General features: G+C 36.4%; 4 protein-coding genes across 4 annotated transcripts; 2 read left to right on the top strand and 2 right to left on the bottom strand.

Moving 5' to 3' along the window:
* On the bottom strand, positions 1-1,283 carry LOC120326168 (ubiquinone biosynthesis protein COQ9, mitochondrial-like). Its single transcript, XM_039392415.2, has 2 exons — positions 414-1,283; positions 1-342 (listed from the first exon to the last, which is right to left on the bottom strand). Exons 1-2 carry the CDS (start codon positions 1,211-1,213, stop codon positions 210-212), a joined length of 933 nt encoding a protein of 310 aa, XP_039248349.2. The 5' UTR covers positions 1,214-1,283; the 3' UTR covers positions 1-209.
* Positions 1,284-1,286: 3 nt separating this feature from the next.
* On the bottom strand, positions 1,287-1,871 carry LOC120326182 (ubiquitin-like-conjugating enzyme ATG10). Its single transcript, XM_078111545.1, has one exon. The coding sequence runs from the start codon at positions 1,869-1,871 to the stop codon at positions 1,287-1,289; it is 585 nt and encodes a 194-aa protein (XP_077967671.1).
* A 9,145-nt stretch (positions 1,872-11,016) lies between these two features.
* On the top strand, positions 11,017-13,116 carry LOC120326164 (phosphoglycerate kinase 1-like). Its single transcript, XM_039392408.2, has one exon. It carries the CDS (start codon positions 11,115-11,117, stop codon positions 12,369-12,371), a length of 1,257 nt encoding a protein of 418 aa, XP_039248342.2. The 5' UTR covers positions 11,017-11,114; the 3' UTR covers positions 12,372-13,116.
* Positions 13,117-22,425: 9,309 nt separating this feature from the next.
* On the top strand, positions 22,426-27,103 carry LOC120326680 (actin maturation protease-like). The gene is made up of 6 exons (XM_039393007.2): positions 22,426-22,548; positions 22,635-22,783; positions 23,431-23,508; positions 25,532-25,671; positions 25,891-26,088; positions 26,176-27,103. The coding sequence occupies exons 2-6, from the start codon at positions 22,653-22,655 to the stop codon at positions 26,487-26,489; spliced, it is 861 nt and encodes a 286-aa protein (XP_039248941.2). The 5' UTR covers positions 22,426-22,548; positions 22,635-22,652; the 3' UTR covers positions 26,490-27,103.
* Positions 27,104-27,704: the final 601 nt, after the last annotated feature.

The following is a 27,704-nucleotide window of genomic DNA, read 5'->3' as shown; positions in this document are numbered from 1 at the left end:
TTTTATGCAGACAGAAACAATACATTTTTTAAATTGATCATAAATAAAAAAAAACATGCTACAAGAAAATGAATGGTCATAATTTGGCTGCGAAATCACATAATAAACACTAAAAAAGAGAATATTTTTCTCCAATCAGTCAATGCCATTTAGTAAGGCATATATTTTCCACCCAGACAAGTTGAATCAAATCTCGTTTGCAGAATTCTTCAACGCCTTCTATCGCCAAAACCCGTCACATTTCTCAAAACTGTGAATCCGGCAAACGCCACATCACCAGCCATTTTGCCATTTTTTTGCAGAGAACTTGAGACTTTGCCAATTGTTGCTATGTCACTCATCCTGTTAAACAGAGGGTATTAGTGAAACAGTTTTAAATTACCATATTCTAACTTTCTATAAGTCATACCTACCTCCGATCCAAAAATTTCCATGTGTCTGCAAAATCGGGAGATTGATCATTCACCATGACAGTTTGTGTAGTTAGAAAAAGTTTTGCCAAAAGTGCCCTTTTTGTATACCAATTGAAATCTGTGGATGTATCCTCAGCATAAAACCAAATATCATCTACCATTTTCCCAAGCTCTTGTGTTGCTTCCACAAAAACAGTTGGGCGCAATAGAATAGCCATGGCATCTGACCATACTTCTATATAAGGAATGATCATTCGAAGTCTGTACTCCAAAACATCTCTAATAAATTCACTGATTCTTATCTTCTCGCCCTCCTGTGCATCGAGTATTTCTTCCATATATGTCAATAGATTTGTATTATTGGATTTCACTAGGTATAACACAAGGTCTACTTCACCTCGGCTAAACATTCCTTCTGTGACACTTGGATACCCAGCTTCCTGAGCACCTAGAGATAGCGCTTCCCTAGTCCACCCATGCGTCAAAACATAATTCAATGCATTTTCCAATATTTCAACCCTTATATCATCCTCACATTTTCCATTTTCAGCATTGTGGTCTCCATCTTTTCTTGACTTTGCTTCTTCATTTTCAGTGAAGCCCGAATTCCCATCTGATGAGAACATCCTGGTTGTTGTGACATAAGCTCGGAAGGAATAGGTTATTATTCTATGGCTGGCAGTTGAACTTCCCAAATAAATTTTATGATTTTCTGGCCATCTTGAAATTGCAGCAGAGGTGCATCTTGAAGCATTGAAAGCTTTAGCACAAAGCAAAGGCAACCTACTTCTTATCAGCATATTACAAATCTATCCAAAACCTAACATAATACTCATAACATTGATGTTCTATAAACAAAAAAATAACAGAATCTCAAACTAATGAAAGCCCAATAACTGGAAGTATAATGCTTAACCATGCATGAACATAGTTGAAATTGGAAAAGTGTTTTTGTTTATCTGAATAACTTTGCATATCTTGAAGAGGTTTCATAAATTCAGCGGTATGACATGGGTGCAACTGGTAATACGGCATCAATAAAGTGGGATGTTCTACTTGAGTAATGAAATCCCATTTCTCATTAAAATTGTAATTGCCACACTCTGACCAAACTTCTTGTAATGTCAGCATTTTTCCATTTGAATTGTGAACTATAAAATACAGCACAGGTGTAGAGTAACTATGACTGAAAATGACATGGCATTCGTAAGTAAGATATTCATCACAAATATTTTGCAATTTGTTATTATCAATGTCTCTCAGTCCATTGTCAAATTCACTCATTTGATCATCTTGCTTGTCATTATTACCAGACATGACTTTATGAAATATGTTCTTCATGTATGGATCATAACCATCTTTATGTTGCAAAACCCAGCCGGAAGAGCAGCAGATTTTGCTGCAACCGTTAAGAAATTCCTGTAATGATATACGACCACTTTCAGTCAATTTGTCCATGACAAAGGTAAAAATGCATTAATTGCTTAGAAACAAGTCTAAAAGGCAATATAATCCAAATTATCTACAAATAACAAATATACTGATTACAGCGGCACAATATAGAATACAAAACTAAGAATGCTACTTAGACACTACACATAAATATAGGATTATATCCTTGGGAGTGGAGTATAACTGTACTATCTATGGATGCAATGTACAAATGTTCATAGTAGACATTCTCTTGTTCTGACTATCAAAATGAATTGTCAGCTACAAAAAATTTTGGAACCCAAACCACTGACTGGTCAAATGAAAACAGAAAAAAATTTCATTCCAGGCTTCATTAAAATGAGTCACCTCAATTTGTCCACAATTTCATGGAGGGATACAAGTCATGTTGACAATAAGATATCCTAGCCAATTGGGAAATATATATTCATTAATTTGTTACAATATTTCACTGTTTGATAGGGTGCAGCAAAAATGATGGAGGTTATGAAGGTGCAAACGGCCAGGTAAAAATATGAAAATAATCGAAGAAATCAAAACAAGACTCAATAATTCCAGCATGAAGATAAGCAACAGCAAGACTGTGGTCACATGATTTCATCACCAAATTAGTAATCAAATATTCACGAAGATAAACAATCATATTCCCGAATGTCTGGAATTTGAATAGTCAACAGGAGTGCATATTTGTATTATATTAATTGCTACATTTGCTTGTTTGACATTTTCAACTTCATAGGCCTCACATATAAATACTTCCCATAATGTTGGACTACATGTGGATTGTCACTCATGTGATGCAATTTATACATAAGAACGGGTAAGTTTGTATCTGAATAGTTACATATTGCATCTCGCACATAATTTCGAATCTAATTCACAGAAAAAATCATGATGGTAGTATTTATTTTAATGCAAAGGTGACAAAAAAAATATTTAATTTCAAATATCTAAATTTCAAAATAATCTTTCGAATAGCAAGAACTTTCGATCTTGTTTGAACATCATAGGGCAGGGTAACTCAAAATCTAAAAATATCCAACAATCGAATAAACAAGTAATACATTATTGTCCATCACTGTTCCAGATTCTGTGATATGATTGTTAAATTTGTATAGAGACTTTGCTATTAAGCCATTCCTCTTCGCTTTTGTGTACTGATATAAAATACATTGTTTCCTCGAATGAACGCATCGCCATACTTATTTTTAAGTTGTCCATTCACATATTCTTCAGTTTGTTCCAATGCAATGTTCATGTATCCATCTAGACAAGCCAATACTCCCCTGTAATCTACACCAGAATTTAACTTGACGACCACTGGTCTGCCAATAATTTGTTTCAAAAAGTCACTAGGTGTTTGCTTTCTACTCATATTGTTGAGATATTAAACTAAATACTGAAATAATAAAAATGTTTGGTTATGCTAACAATACTGCAACAGTATTCATGTTAAAAACAGCACAGTCTAACAGTACGGTACCAATACCATACAGCAGTAGGCTAGCTCTATATTTAGATAGATAGATAGTTAGATAGTTTATTTCGAAAACTCCATAACAAACCTAAATTAAAAATGGAGAATTCTGGAGGGCAAGCAAAACCTACAAAAAAGTTTAAAACATGAAGTATCTCATGTGCCTGCCCACCAGCACGCACACAAAAACACAAGCCCAATTAAATGAGGCTTGGGCCAAACTTAACAAACAAAATACACGATAGTAATAAACTTTCGGGCTGTTGTACTCTCTTTCAACAATTACGTTGATAATGACCAATACCTACAACCTCATGCAAAGATAATGTGGGGAGTGGAATGTAATAAATTTGCGACGATAGTAATACTCATGAAGCCATGAAAGCTTTAAGAAAAACCAAGCCATGAAAAACTACACTGATTGCTAGATTGGGCATTGCGGAAAAGGTGATAAGTGGTTTAATATAAAAACAAACCCAAAACCATGGCGGCAAATTCGGTGTGCGGACACTCATAAAAGCAATTATTAGGAAAAACACTAATCACACGTGAGCAGGTCTGTAGCCTAATTGATACATTGACGTGGCCAACATTGTTAAAACAGTACCGGTATACACACAGAGAGAACAAATCAAAAATATGCCACTAAATGAATGTTTAAAAATGTTACACTGTAAGTTACACTGCAAACTATTTACACATATATAGTTGAATACTCAGTATTCAAGCGGAATTTCGAGAAATAGCAGTATATCATACTCTGTCACAAAATAAAATATCTGAATCAATCCCTGATGTATTCATCTTTCGATTCTGTTATGATGTCCGTATGTTGCCTTTATGCTGCCATATAATAATTTGGGTTTCTGTATTTGGGTCTCACGTAATTTCGTACCGTACCTCAAGTACAGGAGTCGTATATTTAATATATTATTAACATACCTGGTAGTCTCCTTATCCCCATACTGTAAATAGCCTAGGTCTGTGTTGAAAAATATTTTACCATTGCTACATTTGGTACCGTGTGAATCTTGAAATGTAATTTTGCTTCCTGTATACCGACATTTCATCTGAGTTTCCCCGACCCTTGACCCCTATAATATATCATTGCAAAATTTTAAACGCTGGTTTTGAAGGTGTTTGGGGGTGTTGGCACTTACAAACTGGCTCGCATGTTCAAATATTTCATTTCTATTCAAACAATAAACCACGTGCCGCTTATAGGGGACTTGCACGGGTCACGTGACTTTGTTACTGGACGGCAATAAATCAAAAACGTCCATTTGGCTTCTGTCAGTTGCAAGTCGGATCATACGTTTCCGTTTTGTTTGGCTGCTGAAAATGGGTATTTCGTATTGTTCCGTTGGCTGTACGTATAGTATAGACAACGAAATGGATCTTAAGTTTTATTCCACTGATTTCAAAAGATCCGGAACGTCGCGCAATGTGGATATCATCTATTGCCTATTGGCAGAACTGCTTGGTGTCAAGTCCAGAAGCCGTCTCACTTGTGTTTCAATGTTTACGGACAGCACTTCGTTGATGGTGAGTGATAATGTGGTGATAGTGTGCCGTTATCAATTTCTTTAAATATTCTCAAGCTCCCTCATTTCAATGGAAAGCAGATGACAAACTACTGTTATTAGTAGGCCTAGGCGTGGGCCTACTTGCAGTTGCAGACTTGACTTGCGTAAGACAGTAAGGAATTAATAATCAATTGCTATAAGGTATTGTTTCCCTAATTAGCAGGTAATCTATTACTAAGTGTGAAAGGTTGAATAGATAACTAAAGTTTAACACCATGGGACCTGGAAAAAATAACCAGAATTCAATTGAATTCGCCATCTAGGAATAAGCTCGCCACCGCATCTCTGATCACCCTGGTAGTTTCACAGGTTTCAATCCCATGTGGGACTAGTTATGTGCGAGAGGATTGCAGCTCTACTCCCACCGAGGGTGGTTCACATGACCGCTGATCGGTTACGACCATTCCCCACCATCCAAGTCCATGCTTCTGAAAACAAATAACTGGCCCTCCCCCAAGACCCCAAGCTTGCGTGACTTGATAATACATCCTCAGTATCCATTTATTGGTGCCCATCGTAATGACAATGTAACTTGTGATTACTGTGGATTGGTGGAGATAAAGTGTCCATTGTGCTTTAACGAAAGCAACTTCAAGACGACCCTATCAAGAAAAAAAAAATTTGTTTCGATGGGTCTGGTAGTGAAGGTTTCAGTCTAAAGTTGGACACCGATACTATAACCAGATACAGTTGCCAATGCAACTTAGCGAGGCGTAATATTGCGACTTTGTGATCTGAAAGAAAATTCTGATTGGTAGCCGGCTAGCCGCAACATTTTGTTTAAAGAATATTATGAGATATGACTTAAGAGTCTAAACTTTTATTTGAGAGGGGTGTAACCCAAGCTAATTTGCAAATGGTATTCATGGTACCAAATGTATCACACACTTTACAGTAATTATAAATTATATTTGAAAAATAAAGCACATCAAAAATGTATTTTTAAAAAACAATTGGTTTTATCTGCAGATACTAGGTTGACCATTTAAATGCTAAATTTTCTTTAGTCAAAAGGCACACTTGATTTGCAAAGATTTGTGAATGCGCACAGTACACCAATTTGTCTAATGTTTTGATTCCATAGGCAGGAGGTTGTGGATCGGTGCTGCCCGGGATGGGATATTTTTGCCTATAAATGCATATTACGTGTTTCACATGAATCCATCGTGCTCAGATTCGACTGTTTTCAAGGTATGAAGGCTCCAGCAGCCTAATTTTATCGGTACACAAGGGAATTTGCAGTGTGGCATGCATGGGTCAGTTGGAGTCACTGACCTCAAGATATCTATAAGCAAGGATAAGATAACCTGGAAGTAACATTCTATAATTTATAGTAAAAAATGTATCTGCCTCCACAGCCCTTTCAAATGGAAGATATGATGCCTCGGGGGTAATTTCTATCAAATATTTCACAGTATTATAGTTCTAGTGAAAAGGGGTGTAGGCGGCTTCTTTTAAAGTGTACGCCTAGGCCTACCAATAACAGTAGTTTGTCATCTGCTTTCCATTGAAATGAGGGAGCTTATGAATATTTAAAAAAAATTGATAACAGCACATTATGAATCACCATCAACGAAGTGCTGTCCGCAAACAGTGAAACACAGGTGAGATGGCTTCTGGACTTGGCACCAAGCAGTCCTGCCAATAGATGATATCCACATTGCGCGACGTTCCGGATCTTTTGAAAACAATGGAATATAACTGAAGATCCATTTCGTTGTCTATACTATACGTACAGCCAGCGGAACAATACGAAATAACCATTTTCAACAGCCAAACAAAACGGAAACGTATAATCCGACTTGCAACTGACAGGAGCCAAATGGACGTTTTTGTTTTATTGCCGTCCAAGTAAACAAGGTCACGTGACCTGTGCAAGTCCTCTATAGGTACTGGTGGCTTATTTTATGCTAGTTTTTCGCAGAGTTTGTGGTGTCAATTTTTGATTATTGCAACTAAACTAAAGGTCCCCGAATGACATAATGACAATTAAGTTATTTGTTTGATTTACAACTATTTTTTGGAAACATAACTAAAAACTGACAAATCATACGCAAAACTACCAAAAGAGGCAATGTTCACAACCACGCTTGAATATCTGCCCGAGCGAAAAAGGTGTCTGAGCGGCGACATTAATTCGAATTGTTAGGTTATTGTTAACTTATTGCAAAGATGAAGAAAATCGATGCTCGGGGAAACATCCGTAGCATCTATTCGTGAAGCAGTAATATACGCAAAACAAATGTGATTATTAGGTATTACGTAATACAATGGCGATAATACGATGATGGAACTACATCAAAGGTAAACATCGCTGCCACCTCACAGAAGACAGTTTGCACACTTCGATGAGATTAAAATTGGCTCCTTACATTGTACTGTACAAAGAAGTTAAGGCGGCGGAATCAGAAAAACAGGGTGAAATAAATCATTAAAATACTTTGTGTATATATTCATGTCAGATCATGAACCTATGAATTTCGTTTCGCAGCCAGCAGTTCACTTTTTTTATCGATAATCCGAGAAACGCTCTTTCTGTGACCTGATACTTATGATATGAAACTTTTAGGACTATTCTTTTGAAGGCATTCCATAATGTGGCGTGACAGCGTAAACTGTCTTTTTTGAACATATGCATAACTGACACAAACACAATAAATATGTTATGATATAATGAGGAAAATGACAAAACGACTCATAGGTACACTTGGTGCCCAATAGTTTCTGTTGTACGGAGTGGACATATGGATCGTTTTGTATTTTCTCCTCGTTATTGTTAAAAATATCGCTTTTCCTATTAACTACAGCAGGGATCGACAAACTGCGGCCCTCGAACCTTCCGACTTTGAATGCATAGCGCCATAAAACAAAAATTGATCCTAAATTGAATGTTGCCTCCACACGGATTTATGTGATAAAAAAGTGCTGCTGTCGGCGCCTGTTCCGTAATAATTAGCGTCAGTTATATGTCATATACTCGATGAACGTCCATCGTTGGTTGTTATTATAGGTTAAGTTAATTTTGATTTTTGAAATATAAAAATGTCTGGGAAACTGAGGGAAAATATCGACTGTAAAGTGCTGGAACGGAAAAATATTTTTCTTTCTTGGGAATTCCAAAAACAGTTTGCTAGATATGCCAAGTCAGCATCGCAGTTATTAAAAGCTTTTATGGTAAAAGTCAATACGAAACGTGTCATTGCAAATACGAAATTCAACCACGAGACTGCACCACTTTGCCGCTTTATCAAAAATGCATTACACCAAGAATACATTTAGTACTATCTTGTCAGACTGTCATTTTGACGACGTAACGCGGGGCAACGAAGTTGACATTTGATTTTAACGCTTTGGTCATGACACAGGAACAACATCATCCTTTACATTGATAATTAGCAAATAAAAACAATGCATTGTTTAATAATATACCGGACACCGGTACTTGAAAAGGTAACATGATCGCCTCGTTGTGGCAGGCTTTTAACACAGCAATAGAAAGTGCGAGTGCGCCACAATTTGAGGTTTAACGTGGCGATTGCTCGTGGGCGAAAATAATACGGCCCGCACGATGCCGGAAGTGTGTATATTTGGCCCGCAAGTAAACAAAGTTTGCCGACCACTGAACTACAGGATCAATTACTTATGCTTCAGTGGTGGAAGATTGTTGTTGTCGCTAATGTGCTATCAGTTTTTATTAGTCCTAAAAACCTAATAAAAAAAAGGAAGGTACGCCGGTACCGTTTCCCAATTTATTACACTGGCCAACAATTTTTTACTTTTGAATGTTGTTTAGATTTTTGCAACTGATTTGGGGTATTTTGGCAGTGCTGAATCCGAAAATAACATACGTTAAGAAGCCTGGCACATGTAAGTGAAGCAGTCACCATAACACTTGATCAAGCCGCGTCTAGTGAGCAATGGAGGGAAGAGTATTCAACCATAATATTATCGATGACGCTTCTTTCTTTGCAATGCACCAGTTCCTCCCACCGTGATGTAGCACAGTAAGCTTAGCAAAAGCTGCACAATATCGGATCGGCACAGTGAACTAAATTCTTTTCTTTCGAGAAAAAATGGAGTTATATTTTATGCCTGTTGCAAAAGAAACCGATGTAAGTACTGTCAGAAAGAAAATTTTTTCCTTCAATCTGGAAGCCAACAGTGTGGCAGAGTCCTTTGGCAATCTGGGGTCGCGAACTAGATCATTCAACTCTTTTTGGGAAAATTGATGTTGAGCATCATCCTCCAAATTCATTTCTCCTTCTTCCTATCCTTTGAAACTGGAGGTATCTTCGTCGCTAATGGAGGTCTTTTAAACGAAGCCATCTCATTTACTCGCAAAAGAATAATAGGTAAGGGTATTCATCAATTAACTCACACAGAAGATGAAATAAACAAAGAAGGCAAAATTATCAATGAACATTGATTAAAAAAAACAAGGTTGCAAGATTCCACATGAAACGAATTGTAAAAAAAATTAAATAAACCACGACTAAAGGTCAAACACCTCTAAAAGTTAACCAGGTTCATAAGCAAAAAAAAACGTATTCCACACATCATTTTACCCCTACCAATTTATTCTAAATGCTCTAACATGCGTAAATGTGAACAAAATCGTAAAAAACGACATGTGGCCACTTCTCAAAAACTTGACCTGATTGCGCAAAACTAATGTGATTTTTGGATTCAGCACGCCAGATTGACCCTAAATCAACTTAAAAAACGCAGACTGCAAATTTGTTGTTGGCCCGTGTTATATATCTATGGTTGTGTGTGTACGTGTGAATTAATTTAATTCTTTTGAAAGAGTTAACGTACCACACGACTCTTGACAAATCCTTCTAATTTAAATTGTGTACGCTTCAAACATTACTCAAGGTTTTGTTTGGTCTCATAAACTATTATAAATTACAAGAACGGATACCGAAAGAACAGTGTAACATAAACATGAGAGTTAAGCTCAAATATATGACCACGTCACAAGGTGTCGCTATTTTTCATTCTGACCTATAAAAAACGAATCTCTTAAAATCCACAAAATTTTTTGAAATAAGTAAAAGTAATAGCCTTCTGGCAAAAAATCAATCTTTAACCACTAAAAATTTCAATGCAATTGGTCCTGTATTCGAAGAGAAAAGCGATTTCATGGTGACGGAGAAGAATATGAACAACAACAACAACATAATATTGAAACGATCGTTATGTACACTGACGTGTCCAACAAGCAAAGGCGTAAAAAGCGTGAGCTAACCATATTTTAAGTACAACTATGTTCACACCAATGGACCTTTCCCCGACCTTTGACCCTCGGAAAATTCTCCCTATACTTTACCATTGCAAAATTGTCAAGACTATTTTAAGAGTGCTTTTGCGAGTTGGCGTCTGTAAAATGGGGTATGTGTTTCAAACCATCATTATGATTCATCGCATACAACAATCTGTTTTTTAAAAGTACCGGTAAAGAATTTCAGGCTAGTCTATCACAGCTATTTCTACACTAATTTTTATTACTGCAATTAAATTAAAACTCCTAGAAAGACAGAGTGATTATTGAATTATCTGATTTTTATTTAAATTCCCAAAACACAACTGAAAACTGACGAATAGAGTTCAAAAACGCGAAAACGAGGTAATGTTTACAATCACGCTTGAAAATCTGTCTGAGTGAGAAAAGTGTCTGAGCGGATGCGAAAAGGGGGCATTGTTACGTCACTTTTTGCATATTGCTGATTGGCCAATATCACGAAGTAAACAAGGAAGTCGATGCTCGGGGAAAGGTCCATTGCCTCAGCCCATCACCCGATTCGGGCGAGTAACCACGGTTAGTGTAGGTTACTTTGATTTCCCTGAAAAAACATATACAAAATACAACCGCGCTCTTAATATAATTGTAGAAATGACTGACAAACCACTAACATACAAAATAACCATATTCTATTCTTAATTGAATGAACCTCGAGTTGAAAAAAAAAATATTTGTTGAAAAAAAAATGCGAAAACGTCGACGATAATGCCAAGTTATAACGAGGCGATCTGAATTTTAATAAACGTTTTACTGGCGCGACGAAATAGCTGAAAGGTTATTTGAGGTCATATGTAGATGAGAGCATAGTCACGTATGCCGCTCAGTTTGCTTTGGTCGCTGCTGGTTTTTGAAAACGTAAGTGAGCAAGGTTGTGCAAGAAGATGTCTTTGAATAAGCTTAGCATAGACACGTTGGACGTGAAAGACAAACGAATTTTGATTCGTGTCGATTTTAATGTCCCCTTGAAAGATAAAGTTATTACCAACAACCAACGAATTGCTGCAGCATTGCCTTCGATAAAGTATTGTCTTGAGAATGGCGCGAAATCTGTGGTTTTGATGAGCCATTTAGGAAGACCAGATGGTAGAAAACAGGAGAAATATTCGTTATCCCCTGTTGCATGTGAACTTCAGAAGCTTCTTATGACAAACGTGACGTTTTTGAAAGATTGTGTTGGAAAAGATGTTGAGGCCGCATGTGCTGACCCCCCTCCTGGATCTATATTTCTTTTAGAAAACTTGCGTTTTCATGTTGAAGAAGAGGGCAAAGGTGTCGACGCCGAAGGAAACAAAGTTAAAGCAAATGATGACAAAATTGAAGAATTCCGCAAGAGTTTGTCAAAGCTTGGAGATGTTTATGTAAATGATGCCTTTGGAACTGCTCATAGAGCACACAGCTCAATGGTTGGCACAGATCACAACAAAAAAGCAGCTGGATTTCTTTTGAGAAAGGAGCTTTCATACTTTGCTAAAGCACTAGAAAATCCAGAAAAACCCTTTTTGGCTATTTTAGGAGGTGCTAAAGTCAAAGACAAAATACAGTTGATAAAGAACATGCTTGATAAAGTGGATGAGATGATAGTGGGCGGGGGAATGGCATTCACATTTTTGAAAGTTCTGAATAATATGAAGATTGGAAGCTCACTATATGATGAAGATGGTGCTAAGATCATACAGGAGTTGATGGATAAAGCCAAATCTCAAAATGTCAAAATCCATCTCCCAGTTGATTTTATAACAGGAGACAAATTTGCTGATGATGCCAAAGTTGGAGCTGCAACTGTGAGTGAAGGTATACCTGATGGCTGGATTGGAATGGATGTTGGTCCAGAAAGTAACAAGATTTTTGAAGAAGCAATTCGTAGAGCCAAAGTCATTGTGTGGAATGGCCCTCCAGGGGTTTTCGAAATGGAAAGCTTTGCTAAAGGCACAAAGGCACTTATGGATCAGGTCGTTGAAGCTACAAAGAGTGGATGCACTACAATCATTGGAGGAGGCGACACTGCAACCTGCTGTGCAAAATGGAACACTGAAGATAAAGTGAGTCATGTCAGCACGGGAGGAGGTGCGAGTCTCGAATTACTTGAAGGGAAAACGCTTCCTGGTGTTGCAGCTCTTTCTCAAGCCGCGTCACTGTAATTTAAATTAAGTACATTATTATCTGTCCAATCTTATGTTGGCGTTGGCGTGTCTGTAGTGCACAAATATCTTCTAGCATTATATTCTTTGATTCCAGCAATACTTGGAGATATATTCTATTCAGATTCGAAACTTAATTGTTTCGATTTATGATAATATTGTTCATGAAATGTGGTTCAAGAGAGTAAGTTATTCAGTCATTTTTGTTGCAGCATTTATAACATCTTGATATGTCCTTTCTTTTGTGAAACTGTGTAAGATTTAGAAACAGCCATACTAAGTCATATTCTGAAAAGTAGTATTATAAGTTTCAAATGCTGTATAATTCAAAATGAGAATTACTGCATTACAAAAGACTAGTGAATACAAAACGTATGGTGCATATTTGTCAATATTTAGATCCATACTATGCCAAATAAGGATGGTTGGGTGGAAGCAGTATTTGTTTGTTTCGTAAAGCATTTATATAAATTCCAACTGGATTATTTTTTTTTTGGTTCTTCATGACACTGCACTTTCGTGATTTATTTGCCACAAGTTCCGCCTTCACTATGGGTTTATTAAGTAGGAAGAGCGTTGTTTTCTTTGTATCTTGTATGCATCCGAATAAAGTTCAATTTAGAGTTTTTTTTTTAGATTCATTTCTGTATGTGGACATTAACATTTTTGTGTTATTAGTATACTAATAGTGCGAAGTCATGACTATTGTGGCAGTTACCTGTGGAATAGAATAGATGGAATCATATATTTTAGTATTTCAATTGACCTGATTGCAGAAAAGGTGGTTGAGGTGAGGTAAAAAGTTTCATGGTTGGTTTTTAAAACTTTATTTTTTCATAACTCCCACCATGTACTTTTCTTGCTATAGCAATACTGTGTGGTTGGCGGGCTATACCTTGTTGCCTAATTTTTTTAATTTGAGTCATACTTTTTCTGGATGTTATTGGCGTTTATCATGAAGCACATGCTTCTGAAACAAATTATCTAAGGCCATACCTGACATTGACTGGTAACTGGACAGAGGCCTGCTGCGGCATATAAATAATCCATGTTAATGACTCCCACCACCCCCCCTCCATGTATAAATATGAAAAAACTATCCTCAAAAGCCGCTTATTTCTGACGTACCATGCATTTTTTTACCGGGCAACCCATTTAAATCATCGACCAGGGGTGGACAATTACTCTACTGAATGGGCCAGCCACAGATAATAGACTTGGTTACTGGGCCAGAGGCTCAAAAACTCAATATAGAAAACTATAAATATAAAATATTTATCAAGTATAAGTTTATTTTGACTCCATAATCAGCATAATATTCGATAAAATATTTGATAAAAACAAAAAAAATAAAACTGATTATTGAATCGGCAGAGCAAACAAAACCCCAAGTAGGGTTTGATGCGTACATATTTTAGGTGGGAAGGTTTTGATTGAAGCAGTACTACGTGTTCGCTCACCTAAAAGTATTAAAACCAGTAAAGCTCACAAAAGCTAGGCTAACGTTTAAATACGCAATCTAACAACAACTGGGGGCATTATGACGTCATTTTTATCGATATTTCTAACAGAAATTTATACTTGTAAAACTATATTCATTATTTCAGCACACGACACAAGTGGGCCAGATGTAACACTTCGGTGGGCCGGATCCGTCCCGCGGTCCGTAATTTGCCCGCGCCTGATCTTAACCAGCAAACTGAGCGGCAATACGGGGTAAAGATAAATTCTTTCGATATCACAAGCATTACTGTCCACTGAATCACATGATCTTAACTGTCAACAATACATATTCATGACTTTCAACAGAAACGTTCAATTAATCTCCAATTAGCGGGTGTGGGTCTGTACTTGACTGTTGCAAATAATTATCTCAATTCGGATAGCGATTTATTAAATTTCATTTTTCTGTATCTTTTGTATTTTTTCTTCAAATACCGCTCGTATCGCCGTCGAACTTCGCCAAAGTGTTGCGTTCTGGTTATATTATCTTGCAGAATGCAGAAAGGTCATAGTCAGACTCATCTTGCCGACTCAACACTTCTTGCGCATTTATTATCTCCTGCATCACTAAAACAAAACATATTTTATTGCCATGAGTGTGGCACTTGCTGTTTTAAAGCCTGACAATATATTTTACCTTCAGCTCAATGTGAGTTCAATTTGAAAAATTAAATCTTTCTTACTCTGTGGCCATAAATGCCTATTATCACCCAATAACTGTTTTCGTTTTTCGATACATTTTCAGGTATTCGTATCAGTTTTTTAAGTATACAGTTGGGTGTTTAATTTTACACAGACATAGTTCAGATCATTTCTTCATATTTCATTGTAGTTCTTCGGCTCTATTTTAGGCCAGACAAAATTTTTCTGTAAACGTCAGCGTCGTGTTGTAAATATATTACATTTTTGCAAATTAGGTGCGTTCCGGTTGTTACGATTTTTCCAGCTCATCACTGCTTATACCTATCTTATACATGCTTATAAGACGCTTCGGCAGGTATAGGCTTGTCTATGATGCATAATTTTCCGTTTTATCGCATAGCAATTTATGTCTGTTTCACTCCATCCAGTGGAATTCCTATGCTAATATCAATAAGGAAGACATAGTAACGTCCAATTAAAATTACGAAAGTTATAAAACTTCAAATATACAATATAACTGCTTCAATAACATGGACTGTTAAAAACTGTACAAGTTTTATTTTTCTGTCAGCAAACATCATATACCAGTGGGCCAAATGCACACACATTTAAGGTGCGGGACGCATTAATTTCCACCTGCAAACAATCGCCACATTAAACTTCAAATTATGACGGAGTCGCGACTCCAATCCCTGTCTTGGGAGCATGCCACTAATGAGACGTGTTTTTGACCATCCCCCATTTATTACCAAACGCAGTAGGCCTACATTATTTTTATTTATTTATCATCAATGTGAAAAATGATGTTGTTGTCAATAAGTAAGCGACATGCAACTGACGGTACTCAGTTCAAAACAAACGCCTTACGGTGCGGATTTTTGCGACATAAATTCGTGTGCAAACAAAAATGAATTTAGGATCAAATTTTGTTGGAAGCATTAAAAGCGAGGTCCTTCCAGGGCCAGCAAAATTAGTTTGCAAACGGAATGTCCACTAGAACAGAGGTCCCCAACTTATAATCCGTTAAAAACCCGGGAAACACGACGGCATGATAGCCCTTTGTAATCGCGAAACTCGCGTTTAATTAATTCAAATCAGCATATTTGTTTTTATGCATAAAAGGGTGGAGTTTTTTTCAAATTCAGACAACCCAGTTAAAATTTTGTAAATTTTTTTTTAATGTTAAACCGGTTTTATTCTGGAACAAGTCTATACAATTTCAAAGCAACTAAAAATGAAAAATAGTTCAAACTCGAATGTCGAGGTCACTAGGCTTCAGCCCGCCTCGCTCGATAAATCCGGCCGTTGGATGCAAGAATAATAATTATTTATCCTCTTACATGGTGGCGTGATGATAAAATCCGTGATCCTAATTTATCACAGCTCTTTTTTCAATCAGTACCAGCAACCTTGACCCCCTGTAAATTAGGAATAGTTTAATAGGCAAACACTCAGCGTTTTTCAAAGAGAAAGCACGACGGATACGAGAAAAGATTTGAGTTTATTTCTGTATCTATTACGAGCTTATATCCCAGATATCAATATCAAACAAAATAATGAACTGCGCATAACTTTGAAAGCTCCAGTAAAACGTCATCGTCGAGTTAGGTCGACATTTTGCTTACATTTGATTCTTGACTTTTATGCTGCTATATTGTATGTCTGTATTAGCGAAAAACATGGTAGGGTGGCATAGTTTTTAAATGACTCCATAATCCATATATCATCGTAATCCATATTCATCGCCCTTCCATGTATGTGTTAATATTAAATCAATTCTTAATACATTTTCGTATATTTATGCAATTTTGTTTTCCGACTTGTCTCCTAATTTCACACCAGACTTTAATGATCATCATTTCTATATATATTCACGAATTAAAACTCTGTAAAAATGGAAAATGCGTCATAAATTGAATTCGGTTTGTCCATTGAATTGTTTACATTTATAATAGAAGTAGTGGTGTCTTCGTATTCAATAATGCATTCGATATCACAAATACTAGACAATTTCACGACGTGCTACATAAAGCATTTTCCAAAATTTTATGTGAAAAGGCTTCTGGTAATTTAAAAAACGATTTCCGCTGTGGTCATTCATTGGACCACAAACTCTAAACATCCGAACAACAATGAAGTTTCACTAAATTCCTGCTGCAATAGCCAAATATCCGAAAGGCATAGTATGATTAAAGCACTCGTTCATTGTTTAGCTATCAAACGCAAATTTACAGACAACACAACACTTCTATGAAAACTGGACGCAAGAAGAAATAGAATAGAAGCACTTCCATAAAGGCAGTAAATACTAAATACATGTTCGGTAGTTACGCAAGCTTCGAGGAAAGCAATTATGTTTATATTTGTTATCTATTGAAATTAGAAAACTTAATACAACTTGGATCTATAAACTAATAAACGACGGATTATTAATTTTGCATTCTAAATTGAAATGTTATATATTTCCTCATTACAAAGTGCTTACGAAGTGTATATAGGTCAGCGGTTACAAAACAGCGGTCATCGTTACCCCTAATTCGAATTACTACAAGCTCAATTACCCATTTCCATAAAAAGGGAATTTTCAGTGCGCAATATATCAGATTCAATACCAATTACAAGAACAATGTCGCGACTAAATTTCAGTGGGAAAGGTGTCACTGTCTCTGCAATGTCCAACGATAACTCTATCTGCACAATTCCTACCGCTTTGAGGACAAAATCACTTTAAACATTCTAGTCAAAATGAATGTTTGTACTGATGGAAATTCACAAGTCTAACTTTGGTGTGTGGGGAATGGCCAAAATCAGTGCCTTGAAACTTCTTAAAAGAGTAATGCTTGTCCATCTATAACGTTAATGTGTAATAAATTTATGAAAAAACATGCAAACATTGTAATTACTGTCAAAATGATATATTATTTTATAACTTAAGTATATATAGATAGTTATAGTCCTGCTTCTCTTATAAACAAATATTTTCAGTGAAAATTCCTATTAATTCAACGTCCAAATTGTATACACAAGAACACACCACGAATAAGATTTGTATTTATGGACTGATAAATGAAGTTGGGAATTGTATACCCGTGATTAGTAAATACTGGCCACTACGCACATAAGCTGGGCATTTGGTGGAAAGTACACAAATTCATTTTCCCCCTCATATGGCAGTTAAACAGAAGCACATCAAGGTTGTTATCATTATTTTTCGATTTCATTTATACCAATTATGTCCGAGCTTCCTTTATTAGTCATTCTCCTTTCCATCTATATCTCTGCAAATCTTAAACAATTAAATTATATTGATGACACAATTTCCATTTTTGAGGGACTTGGAAAACTAAGGACCAATACATGTACTATTGCAATGATTAAACATTGAAACCTAATCTGGAGTAAAACCAAGAGACAAGTCGGAAATTTGAACTGTCTGAATATACAAAAAGGTATTGAGACGAATATTTTATTTTAAATACCTATTAATGCAGGTGTGTATGTTAATGTTTTTACTCATCTTAAAATTGGGGAAAAGTGAAACATTCTAGTCGCATAAAATATATGTATAGGAATTGTTGTACTGTGAAGACCGTCGCGACGCGGTTAGACGTACTAAAACATGTTCTAATAGTAAGATTAATCACCAAGGCTGTATTTTGTGTGAAGAGAGGATTCTGGTAATTTGAAAGCAAATTCTGCTGATGTTATTTGGAACGCAAACTTTAAATAACCGAACGCCAATGACGTTCTTCTTTTGCAGTTATGCTCTGATATGGGATTTTACTCAACCCCTGGAGCGATAGCGGGATATTAGAAATCCCACGGAACAAATGCAAACTGTGACTGCTTCAAGTTGGCAAAGCAATTGACTAGTGTCAAAACGAACATGCTTGATTTGTTGTACTCTTATTATGCAGTATATTCCCGAAGAAAGTTACTACGCAAATTGAACGTTTTTTTGCAAATACTTTTGAGTAGTTAGAATTAAACTGCTACAAATTATACATCAAAAATTTGGTTACATATTTGCTATTGCAGTATACCGGTTGTCTAAAATATTGACCAATTTAATTGCATTAGAATATCCAGAAATTGACGCATATACCAGCGCAGATGGTGAACTTCACGAGTTTTGCCAACTTGATCATCACAATCCCCCACCCTTAATTAAACTATCTTTGACGTGCTTATACAAATACCTCAAATTTGGCCTCTCAGTTGATGTAGGCTTCTACTATCAACCACATTTGTCCTCGGGCAACGGGCATGCGACTCGGATGATGCACAAGAGCTAATTAGTTAGAGAATATGTCTAAAATGGTTGCAAATCTTATTTTTCACAATGTAAAAGCTATCGCTTATCCCCGAAATGAGCAAACTACGACTCGTGGGCCGTGCTCTAATAACCAGTAACTTTGTAACCAGTCCTTCTGTTTCATTGTCGGCACGCCATATTACTCTCCGACAATTAAAATGAAACGATTAGCTTGGTAGACAAGCTAATTTAACGACTTTAAACCTTCCCTATTCATTAATATAAATTCACTTTTTTAAAACATTACACAAACAATCGCCACCACCCTACGAGTTCATACAACTTTTAATATTTGGTCATCGAACGGAGGTATCTGTATACTTTAATTTAGATTACTCAAACAAACTGCACTACAATAAACACAAAGAAAATCAGTAATCGAGAAACCTGAACTGGTATCTAAATACGCTTAAATCGTAATAAAAAGGCCACGAATTTCATTTTTTATTCGGGAGTATGAGTTTGTGTTCGTGGTGGTGCATGGGACACCGACTAAGTAAAGGGATCGGTAGTATGGGCCCCAGGTCCGCTGGCTACGCTTAAGGCGACATGTGCTCATATCATCGCTCGGCGTTATATTTCATCATTTTCATTGTGTAAAAATATTAATATATGGGGATTCCCCAACGGTCGGGGATCATTTTTTGAGATGTTGTACGACCGCAGAAAATGGGTTACGTATGCACCAGATGACAATTAAAGTTGGAGTATTTGATTGTAGTAAGTTTTCGAGTTGTGAGTTTAGCAATGATGGGTATACTTCTGTGATTTTACCGCTGTAGTGTTAATTGTTGGGTTGAGCCGTAACGCTTGCCAAAATCTAATATCTGAATGTCAATTCAGGAATCATGAGAGAAGTAGACTTTATGAAAGAAACAAATCAGTTTGAAGTCAATTTCGAAGCATTGATGCTAGTATGGCGAATATATATATCATAAGAATATGTGGTGTGTAATTTAATAAAACGGTCCAGAGTTTGGTATATATATATCGCTTCTTCTTTTTGTGGTTTGTTGACCCCTACTCCCAAAACGAACAGAAATGAATCAGACTTCACGAGTTTTGCCAACTTGATCATCACAATCCCTCACCCTTAATTAAACAATCTTTGACGTGCTCATACATATATATATCTCAAATTTGGCCTCTCAGTTGATGTAGGCCTACTATCAACCACATTTGTCCTTGGGCAACGGGCATGCGACTCGGATGATGCACAAGAGCTAATAGTTAGAGAATGAATTGTTAATTAATATTCAACTCGTATTGACGGAATTTGAATATTCCGAGTTAAACTAATAATAATATATATTATTGCCAAAATTACAGAATTTCAAGCAACTTGATATGAATCTGTCTACATCGGAAGTCCAGACTTGAAACATCAACATACGTAAACGCAGGATTGATTGTCTATGCTCTGCGAAAAAGTGCCTTTCAGGAAAATTCAATCCTGTTGGAATCGTACATATTTGTATTTAGTGCATAAACTTTATTATGAACGTTGGGACGCCGGAAATGATTTTCTGCGAGTCTAACGTTTTAACTCTCATAAATGCATTGTACATACTGTGTTCTCATTGCTGCCCCTGTTTACAATTGTGTGTGAGTGCGTTCTGTAATGGATCCGATATAACTGTCGGATGTTTACGTCCATAATGAAGTTTTATTAAATGACTCTTTCAAAAATGCGTGCGTACGTATATAAGTATAGCTATTTTGACCAACATCAACAATGTAGTATTTACAACTGCTCTCACAAAAGAACCCTCTGACAACACGTTGGCTAGGCGGTGTGGCTCATCGCGCTAAGCGTTGGCAATACATTTGCCCTCGTACCCCTGAATGCCCTGCTTCGGTTTGAATCCCGTAGAGATAATTATGTGCGAGGGGATTGCGGGACTCCTCGCCCTCGTATCTTGGTTCGCGTGACCGCTGGCCGGTTACCGTTTCCACCACCAAGTCATAGGATAGGGTTTAGTTATTTCTCCCGGGAGCCGATAAGACGGTTTAACCATATGGCAAACCACGGCCTCTCATCTGGTTACCATTCCATGTCGGGTATGGGATTTTTAGTTATTGGTTTTCGAAAGCATGAACCATCCTACGACGGCGAGGAGTCCAGCAACCCTCTCGCACATAACTATCCCCACATGGGATTAGAACCCACGAAGAGTAATCACAGGTGCGGTGGCGAGCGTATTCCTAACGCCTAGCACGATGGGCCACACCGCCGCGTCATGCATCTGAAACAAATAACTGACATGGACTGGTAGCCGGGCAAGAAGCCGTGGTTCGCCATATGATTAAGCCGTCTTATCGCTTTCCCTCTCCCCCGTGATAAATATGTATATATATACAGTGGTGGTTCACAAAAGTCATAGTTTCCAGCCGGTTCTGTTACAAACAGAACATTGACAGTAACCAGTAATGCTAACCAGTTCGCTGATCTCAAAAAAATTCCGTGAGACGGTTCTATAGAACCGGTGCGAACCGGCTGAATCCCACCACTGTATATATATATCCTATCTTATCCGAAGTTTACAGCCGGATTAGCCGTGGAAACAAATAGATATAAAATATCAGGATTGGTTTACAAAAGTACACTTGATTTACTAAGGATCATTCCACAAACTTCAAATACCGAAAAAAATAATGAGATTCGATAATATTGCATTACATATAGCCTACGTATATATCGTTATACCGTAAATATTTACTACTACGCGGTTATACCGTTCGAGCTTTGGCATATGTAGATGTAAATTAAATCGATAAAGATTCATGACGTCATACTACATTTTGCAAATTATATAAAATAAATCGATAAGTCATAATGTAGTTACGGAAATCCATTTTGATGACTGCAAACTATGACATTTTGTATTATGACGCCAAAAATTTGGAGCCCCCTGAACAATCGGCACATCTAATATATAAGTTCAGATGGGTCGTAAATTAAAGTCCAGTAAATTGTCCAGCAGTGTTTGGCACGGTCCAATCTTCTCCATGACCCATTCATTTGTACGTTTGTCCATCCAGCTTACGCGCAGAAGTCTTCGGTAGCACCACAATTCAAAAGCAGCAATTTTCCTTTTGTCGACTTTCTTGAGTACCCAACACTCTGCTCCATATGTTGCTATTGAGAATACCAATGTTCGTAGAAGTTGTTTTTTTGTGCGTTGTGAAATGGATCTGTCTTTCCAAATTTTGGTCAGCGCAATCATCGTTGACTTCGCCATTGCAATACGACGTCTTATTTCTTTGGTGTCATCCACTTTGTTTGTAAAAACTGTACCCAGATAGTTGAAATTTTGTACATTTTCAACAGTTTGGTTGTCCACAATTAAGTTTATATCATTTGGTGCCTGTGTTATTTTCATTACCTTTGTTTTGCTGACGTTGAGAAAGAGTCCTGCTGTTTCGCTGGCAGCCTTTACCTTGTTGGTTAAATCTTGTAGTTCCTGCATACTTGGTGCAATCAGGACTACATCATCAGCGTATCTCAGGTTGTTGATTACTCTTCCGCCAATTTGGATTCCTGTTGGGATATGTTCGAGTGCTTCACGCATTACTTGCTCTGCATATATATTAATTATGACTACTAGAAACATATTGATCTCAAGAGGGCGCTAATAACTAACAAAGGCATTTGAGTACGGTACTATGGGCGTGTCAAGGGTGTGATTTCCTGATTTCTGGCTTCCGCGTTAGCAGGTATTGTGAAGGCGACCGTATACCAGTATACAGTCTATCGGTACAGTATACTGGTAACGTTATACAGATATATGATTATCATTTAGAGGATTTTAAAAGTTGGGATGCCAGCTGCACAGCGACGAGTCAGCAACATCTCCTTACCTCCTCAAGGAACCGTTTGTGGTTCGGAACAGAATGTGGAAAAAGAGGAAATGTTTTTGTGCAACCGTCTAGTAGATGATACTAGAAAAGGGTTAGTCATCACCTAAACAGCCTCATGTACCCATAAAAACTAATGCCCCTTTGTTTAAATTCAGTATTTAAGTCTAGAGATCCACTTGCTTCTCATTCCAGCATTTGCCATATAAATACAGGAGTTGTCAATTAAATACACTACAGGGGTGGTGACTCCACTACGACCCATGGGCCGGGGCCATGGCCCATCTGATTGGGCCACACGGGCCGTGGCCCATCAAGCTATGGGCCGCGGCCCCGTCAGGAAAAATTCAATTATCTTACCAAAATTTTCAATTTTTACAAAATTGTCAATATTCGAACCAAAAAATTAACTCCTGTAGTATGTGTACCAGGTTAGGGTTAGGGCAGAATTTTGTTCAGATTTTTTACATTATAGTTCTATTATGAGTTTGGGGACTGTCTGTGTTAGCCAAGTGAATAGTTCCTTTACACAACTTGATGGGCCGCGGCCCATAGCCTGATGGGCCTAGGCCCAATTTGATGGGCCGTGGCCCCGGCCCATGGGCCGAAGAGGAGTCACCACTTCCACTCTAAATACAGGAGTTGTTAATTATTCTTAAATCAGATTATGCTATTCATATTTGTTCTTGGTGTAACTTTATCCTATATTTGCAATGCTGAATGAAGTATTTTTTATTACAGAGATGCATTCCTGAAAGTTGACTGGATATCATGGAACAATCCTGTTGTATCAGTTTTACAAGGAATCAAAAGACCTGTGTAAGAATATATTGAAATAATGCTAACGTTAGCTGTACAACTTCGACCTGGGTTTTTAAATAGAACTGATTGAATATTAATTTCCATAAAGTGAGGATTTTGATCGTTTATAGTTGTGTTATGAAACATATTTTGAACATTGGGAATTCATGATGTTTTAAGAAACACATTGAATAATAATTGAGGAAGAAGACTGTTAAAATTTCAAGGCTTCTGGTGGTATTCCATAATCTAACTTGTTGTTGCTCAAGGTTTTGGGTGACACTTTTTCTAGATATATTCGTTACTGTTATTTTGCAGTTGAAGTTGGATAAGAAGTATTTGAAGCTTTGTGAGTTGTGTAGTATTCATGATCACGAAACTGAGAATTTGATGCACATATTGCGCATGCATTCATTTTTGTGAATCTCGGGTTTTTATGATGCCTTCATCAAATATACGGTTGGAACGGCTGAAATTAAATTCACAGTTGGGCAATTACATGGAATTAGGATCAAGTTGGAAAAAATAAAAATGCGCAATTTTGCATATAACCAATATTATCATAGTATATATCTTCTTTTCGGTATGATGAAAAAACAAAATTAACTGATATGCTGGAGACTGGAGTGGTATCGCCATACTCATGAAACTATATTTTTTGTTTAATTCTTATTCTTGGCATCATTAAGCAGCAATCTACTGATAACAATTTCTATGTATTGAAAGTAACAATTTTTTGTAAACGAATATTTGAATCACTTTCCAGCAACATATCATCATCCTATTCCTATACATAGCTACTATAACAACATGACGTGCATACTTTTATATTTATTTTAGTTGTATAAATTTATCAATATTCAATGCCATCCAGGTATCATCCATAAAATTTGATATATTCAGGTATATATTCGGCCACTTACTTTGGTGATAAAGCAACAGCCGATGTGAAATAAACAAACCAATTTGGCAAATTACATTCCTATGAACTTATCACTTCAACAATTTAACAGTAATTGCTTACAAAATATGGAATTTCATTGAATTAGGATGAATTATTGAAAAATTATCATACTTCCAAGGGGATTTGATACCTCATCATATCTGACAAGCCCACTTTCCAACTATTGTATGTGTGGTAGTGGTGGGCAGCATACTTCCCTCTTCAAAGCTTAATGTTTTTATTGTTTAAGTGAATTATATTATTTTATTCTTTATTTTTAAGTGCATAGTTTCAAATTGTCAATTTGGTCTTGATAAGGAACAATTTCATTTCCAGAATTTATCTGTTAATTATGGATTCATAGTTTGGAAATGTAAATTTAATGTGATTGAATGTTAAATACTGACTGAATATAGAATTTTTCAAAAAAAAACGTGAAACAGACCTTGAATGTACCAAGAATGATGTAACGCTCAGTTTCTAATTCGAACTGAAAGTTTGGGATTTGGGTCCACGGTTTTCATTCAATTTTGAATGATTTTACAACCTAAATATATTATCTAGTGACTTGGTGAAAAGTATTTGGTTGGCTTCAATATCTTGAGATGGGGACCACCTCAAAGTTTAACTGCAGAAAGTTGTCCTTATTCCATAATGCAGGTTCACATTTGTATGTACACCACATACCGGCCATCTCTATAGTATCTATATTATAGGTCAATGCTATCTACAACTAGAAACATTATCACATGATTGCTTATAATAGGCTTTAGGTTAAGTCAGTTAGAAAGTTGCTCATATTTAACAAAATAAAGCAGGAATTGTCCAGTTTTGATGTAGTGTGAATGGTAAATCTAATCTAAGCGACAACATGAGATTGAATGTGAAATTAGTAATGTTGGTTTACTTTACTTCTTGTTTTTTGGAAAACAATCCCCATTTTCACATGTATGTGACAATAGCATGTTTGATAGTATCACAAGTTCATACAGATATGCACCCACCACCCTCTTTGCACATTTGCATGGGATGATAATTTCTTTTGCTCAAAAACAATATTATTGTCTTCGATTAACTGCCAAATAAATACTTTTTTAGGTGTGGGATGGTTGCATTATGTATGGCAGGACATCTTCTGAAGAAACATGACCCAAACATTACAATATATGAAAATGATGAAACTATCCTAGAAGTTGCACAACGCCTTGGATACACAAAGCAGGGAGAAATGTTTTCAGGCAAAAATTTAACTATCATTCCTTATATCATAGATTCTTTCATTAATCTAAGTCAGGCATTATATGCATCTTCTGTCTGAAGATATGAGAATAAATGATAATGTGTCTGGTGTGTATATTTTTGTAAACATGGTACATTACCCAGCAATCTGCACGCAACATTGCTTTTGAATTAAAACTAATGTCACCACCTCTAATATACCTATTATTTTTTGACAGCCAAAAATTATGCAAATCTAGCTGAAGAAATATACGAGTGTCAAACAAAAGTTATAACAGAAACAATGATTGATTCTGTGCGTAAAATATTAAAGCATTTGGCATCTGGACTCCCAGTTTTAGTACCATATGATACAGATCGAAATTATGAGCCTTGTAAACGGAAGGGTCACAAAGCTCATTGGGCTATTTTGACAGGTTTGTATATAATTTGTTCCATATTGATAAAGTTACTAAATAAGAATTTCAAATATCTTTATTAATTGCTGTCATAAATTTATGAAGGATTCGTTATTGGACAGCAGAAAAGGATACAGGACAGCAGTAATGTAGAGTTTCCTGTGAAACGAATCACCAATCCAGAAGAATTAACGAACAACTTTGAGAAATTGCCATTGAATCCATCTCTAGTATATTTATATGCAAAACAAGGAAGATCGGCGAGGCAGCAACTATGGTCATTGAGAGAATTAAGTGCCAGTAACGCAAACTTAGTTGAAGTAAGTCCCGAGAGAGATCTAAATTTATTCCATATACCCCAAGAGGGAATTAAAGAAACTCTTTGCTCCCATATTGTGTTTCTTTTCCCAAGGAAATGATGGTATTATACGACTCCACCATCATATGTCATGAGCATGTCTATTTCTGTCATTCGATTAGATTAATTTCAAATCATATACACAAGCGCTTTCCAGTGGCAATATCCAAATCATGTTGATTTACAATCGCTGCTAAGATATATTTTGTAGAGCCATGATCGATTGAGCCATGCAATTGGGCTGCAGGGATGTTCCAATATTTGTGAAGTTTGTGAATAGCTATCTCAATAATTTGATCAGGTTTAAATGCATTTTATATAACAACATTTGTTGAGATCCAGTTCATACAAAGCTTTGCTAGTTAGAAAACACTATTACTGACCTCTTTCTTAAAAAACATTATTTGCCCTAATTTCACACTTACATGTAGGTTGCATTATTATGTTAAATGATTTATATCGGTATTATCCCATGTTCAAAATAAAATGTGCAAAATATTAATTTTAAATAAGTGTCAAATCATGCATCCATATCAAAGTTATCCATTTTATGTTTTCATTATGTGTAATAGATATTCTGTTTTAAATTCTCTTGTCTTTTTTGATTGTCTATGCACCATGTCATTCATTGCTATAGTGTCGTTGTCACTATTTTAATAAATCTCAAGAGGGTTAGTTGTATGTAACCTTGGTATCGTCAGTTGCTGAAATTAGAATTTTATATTAAATGGAAAATTTGGCACCTCTGTCGTGGAATCAATCTGTTTCCGAAGTTCCGATATTGAAGTAAACCTGTAAATAATCTCAATCATACGACTAGCCATGTGCTCTTTGTTCGGTTACTATTCAAGGGCGTATTCGGATAAGCAGATATATATTCTCAAGTAAACTGGCAATTTTAAATGTCTTACGAGCTAGCAGTATAGGCTCAAATCTTTATCTGCATGTCTAGACTGGTGGTACTTATACCATAGGGAATCGTGTGCTGACGGAGAGTGAAGGACGAAGTTTATAAATATACAAGTTGGTACGGTATGCTATATATAATATCACTAATTTACCACCGGGCACTGCTGTCACTGGGACTACTGTTACATTGATTTTAAGTATCAAAATATATATATATCAACGGACGTATTTTGAAGGAAAATAACTTTCGCAAACAAATAAGCCTGTGAATAAATAATACATTGGAAATAAATACTTTAAAAAATCGGGGAGCATCATCACGCCACGAATTTTCTGAACACAAATTACACTACAATGCAGTTTGGTC

Source organism: Styela clava, chromosome 4, assembly GCF_964204865.1.
Source record: "Styela clava chromosome 4, kaStyClav1.hap1.2, whole genome shotgun sequence".
Lineage (NCBI taxonomy): Eukaryota > Metazoa > Chordata > Ascidiacea > Stolidobranchia > Styelidae > Styela > Styela clava.
This window is presented reverse-complemented; position numbering and strand designations above follow the sequence as displayed.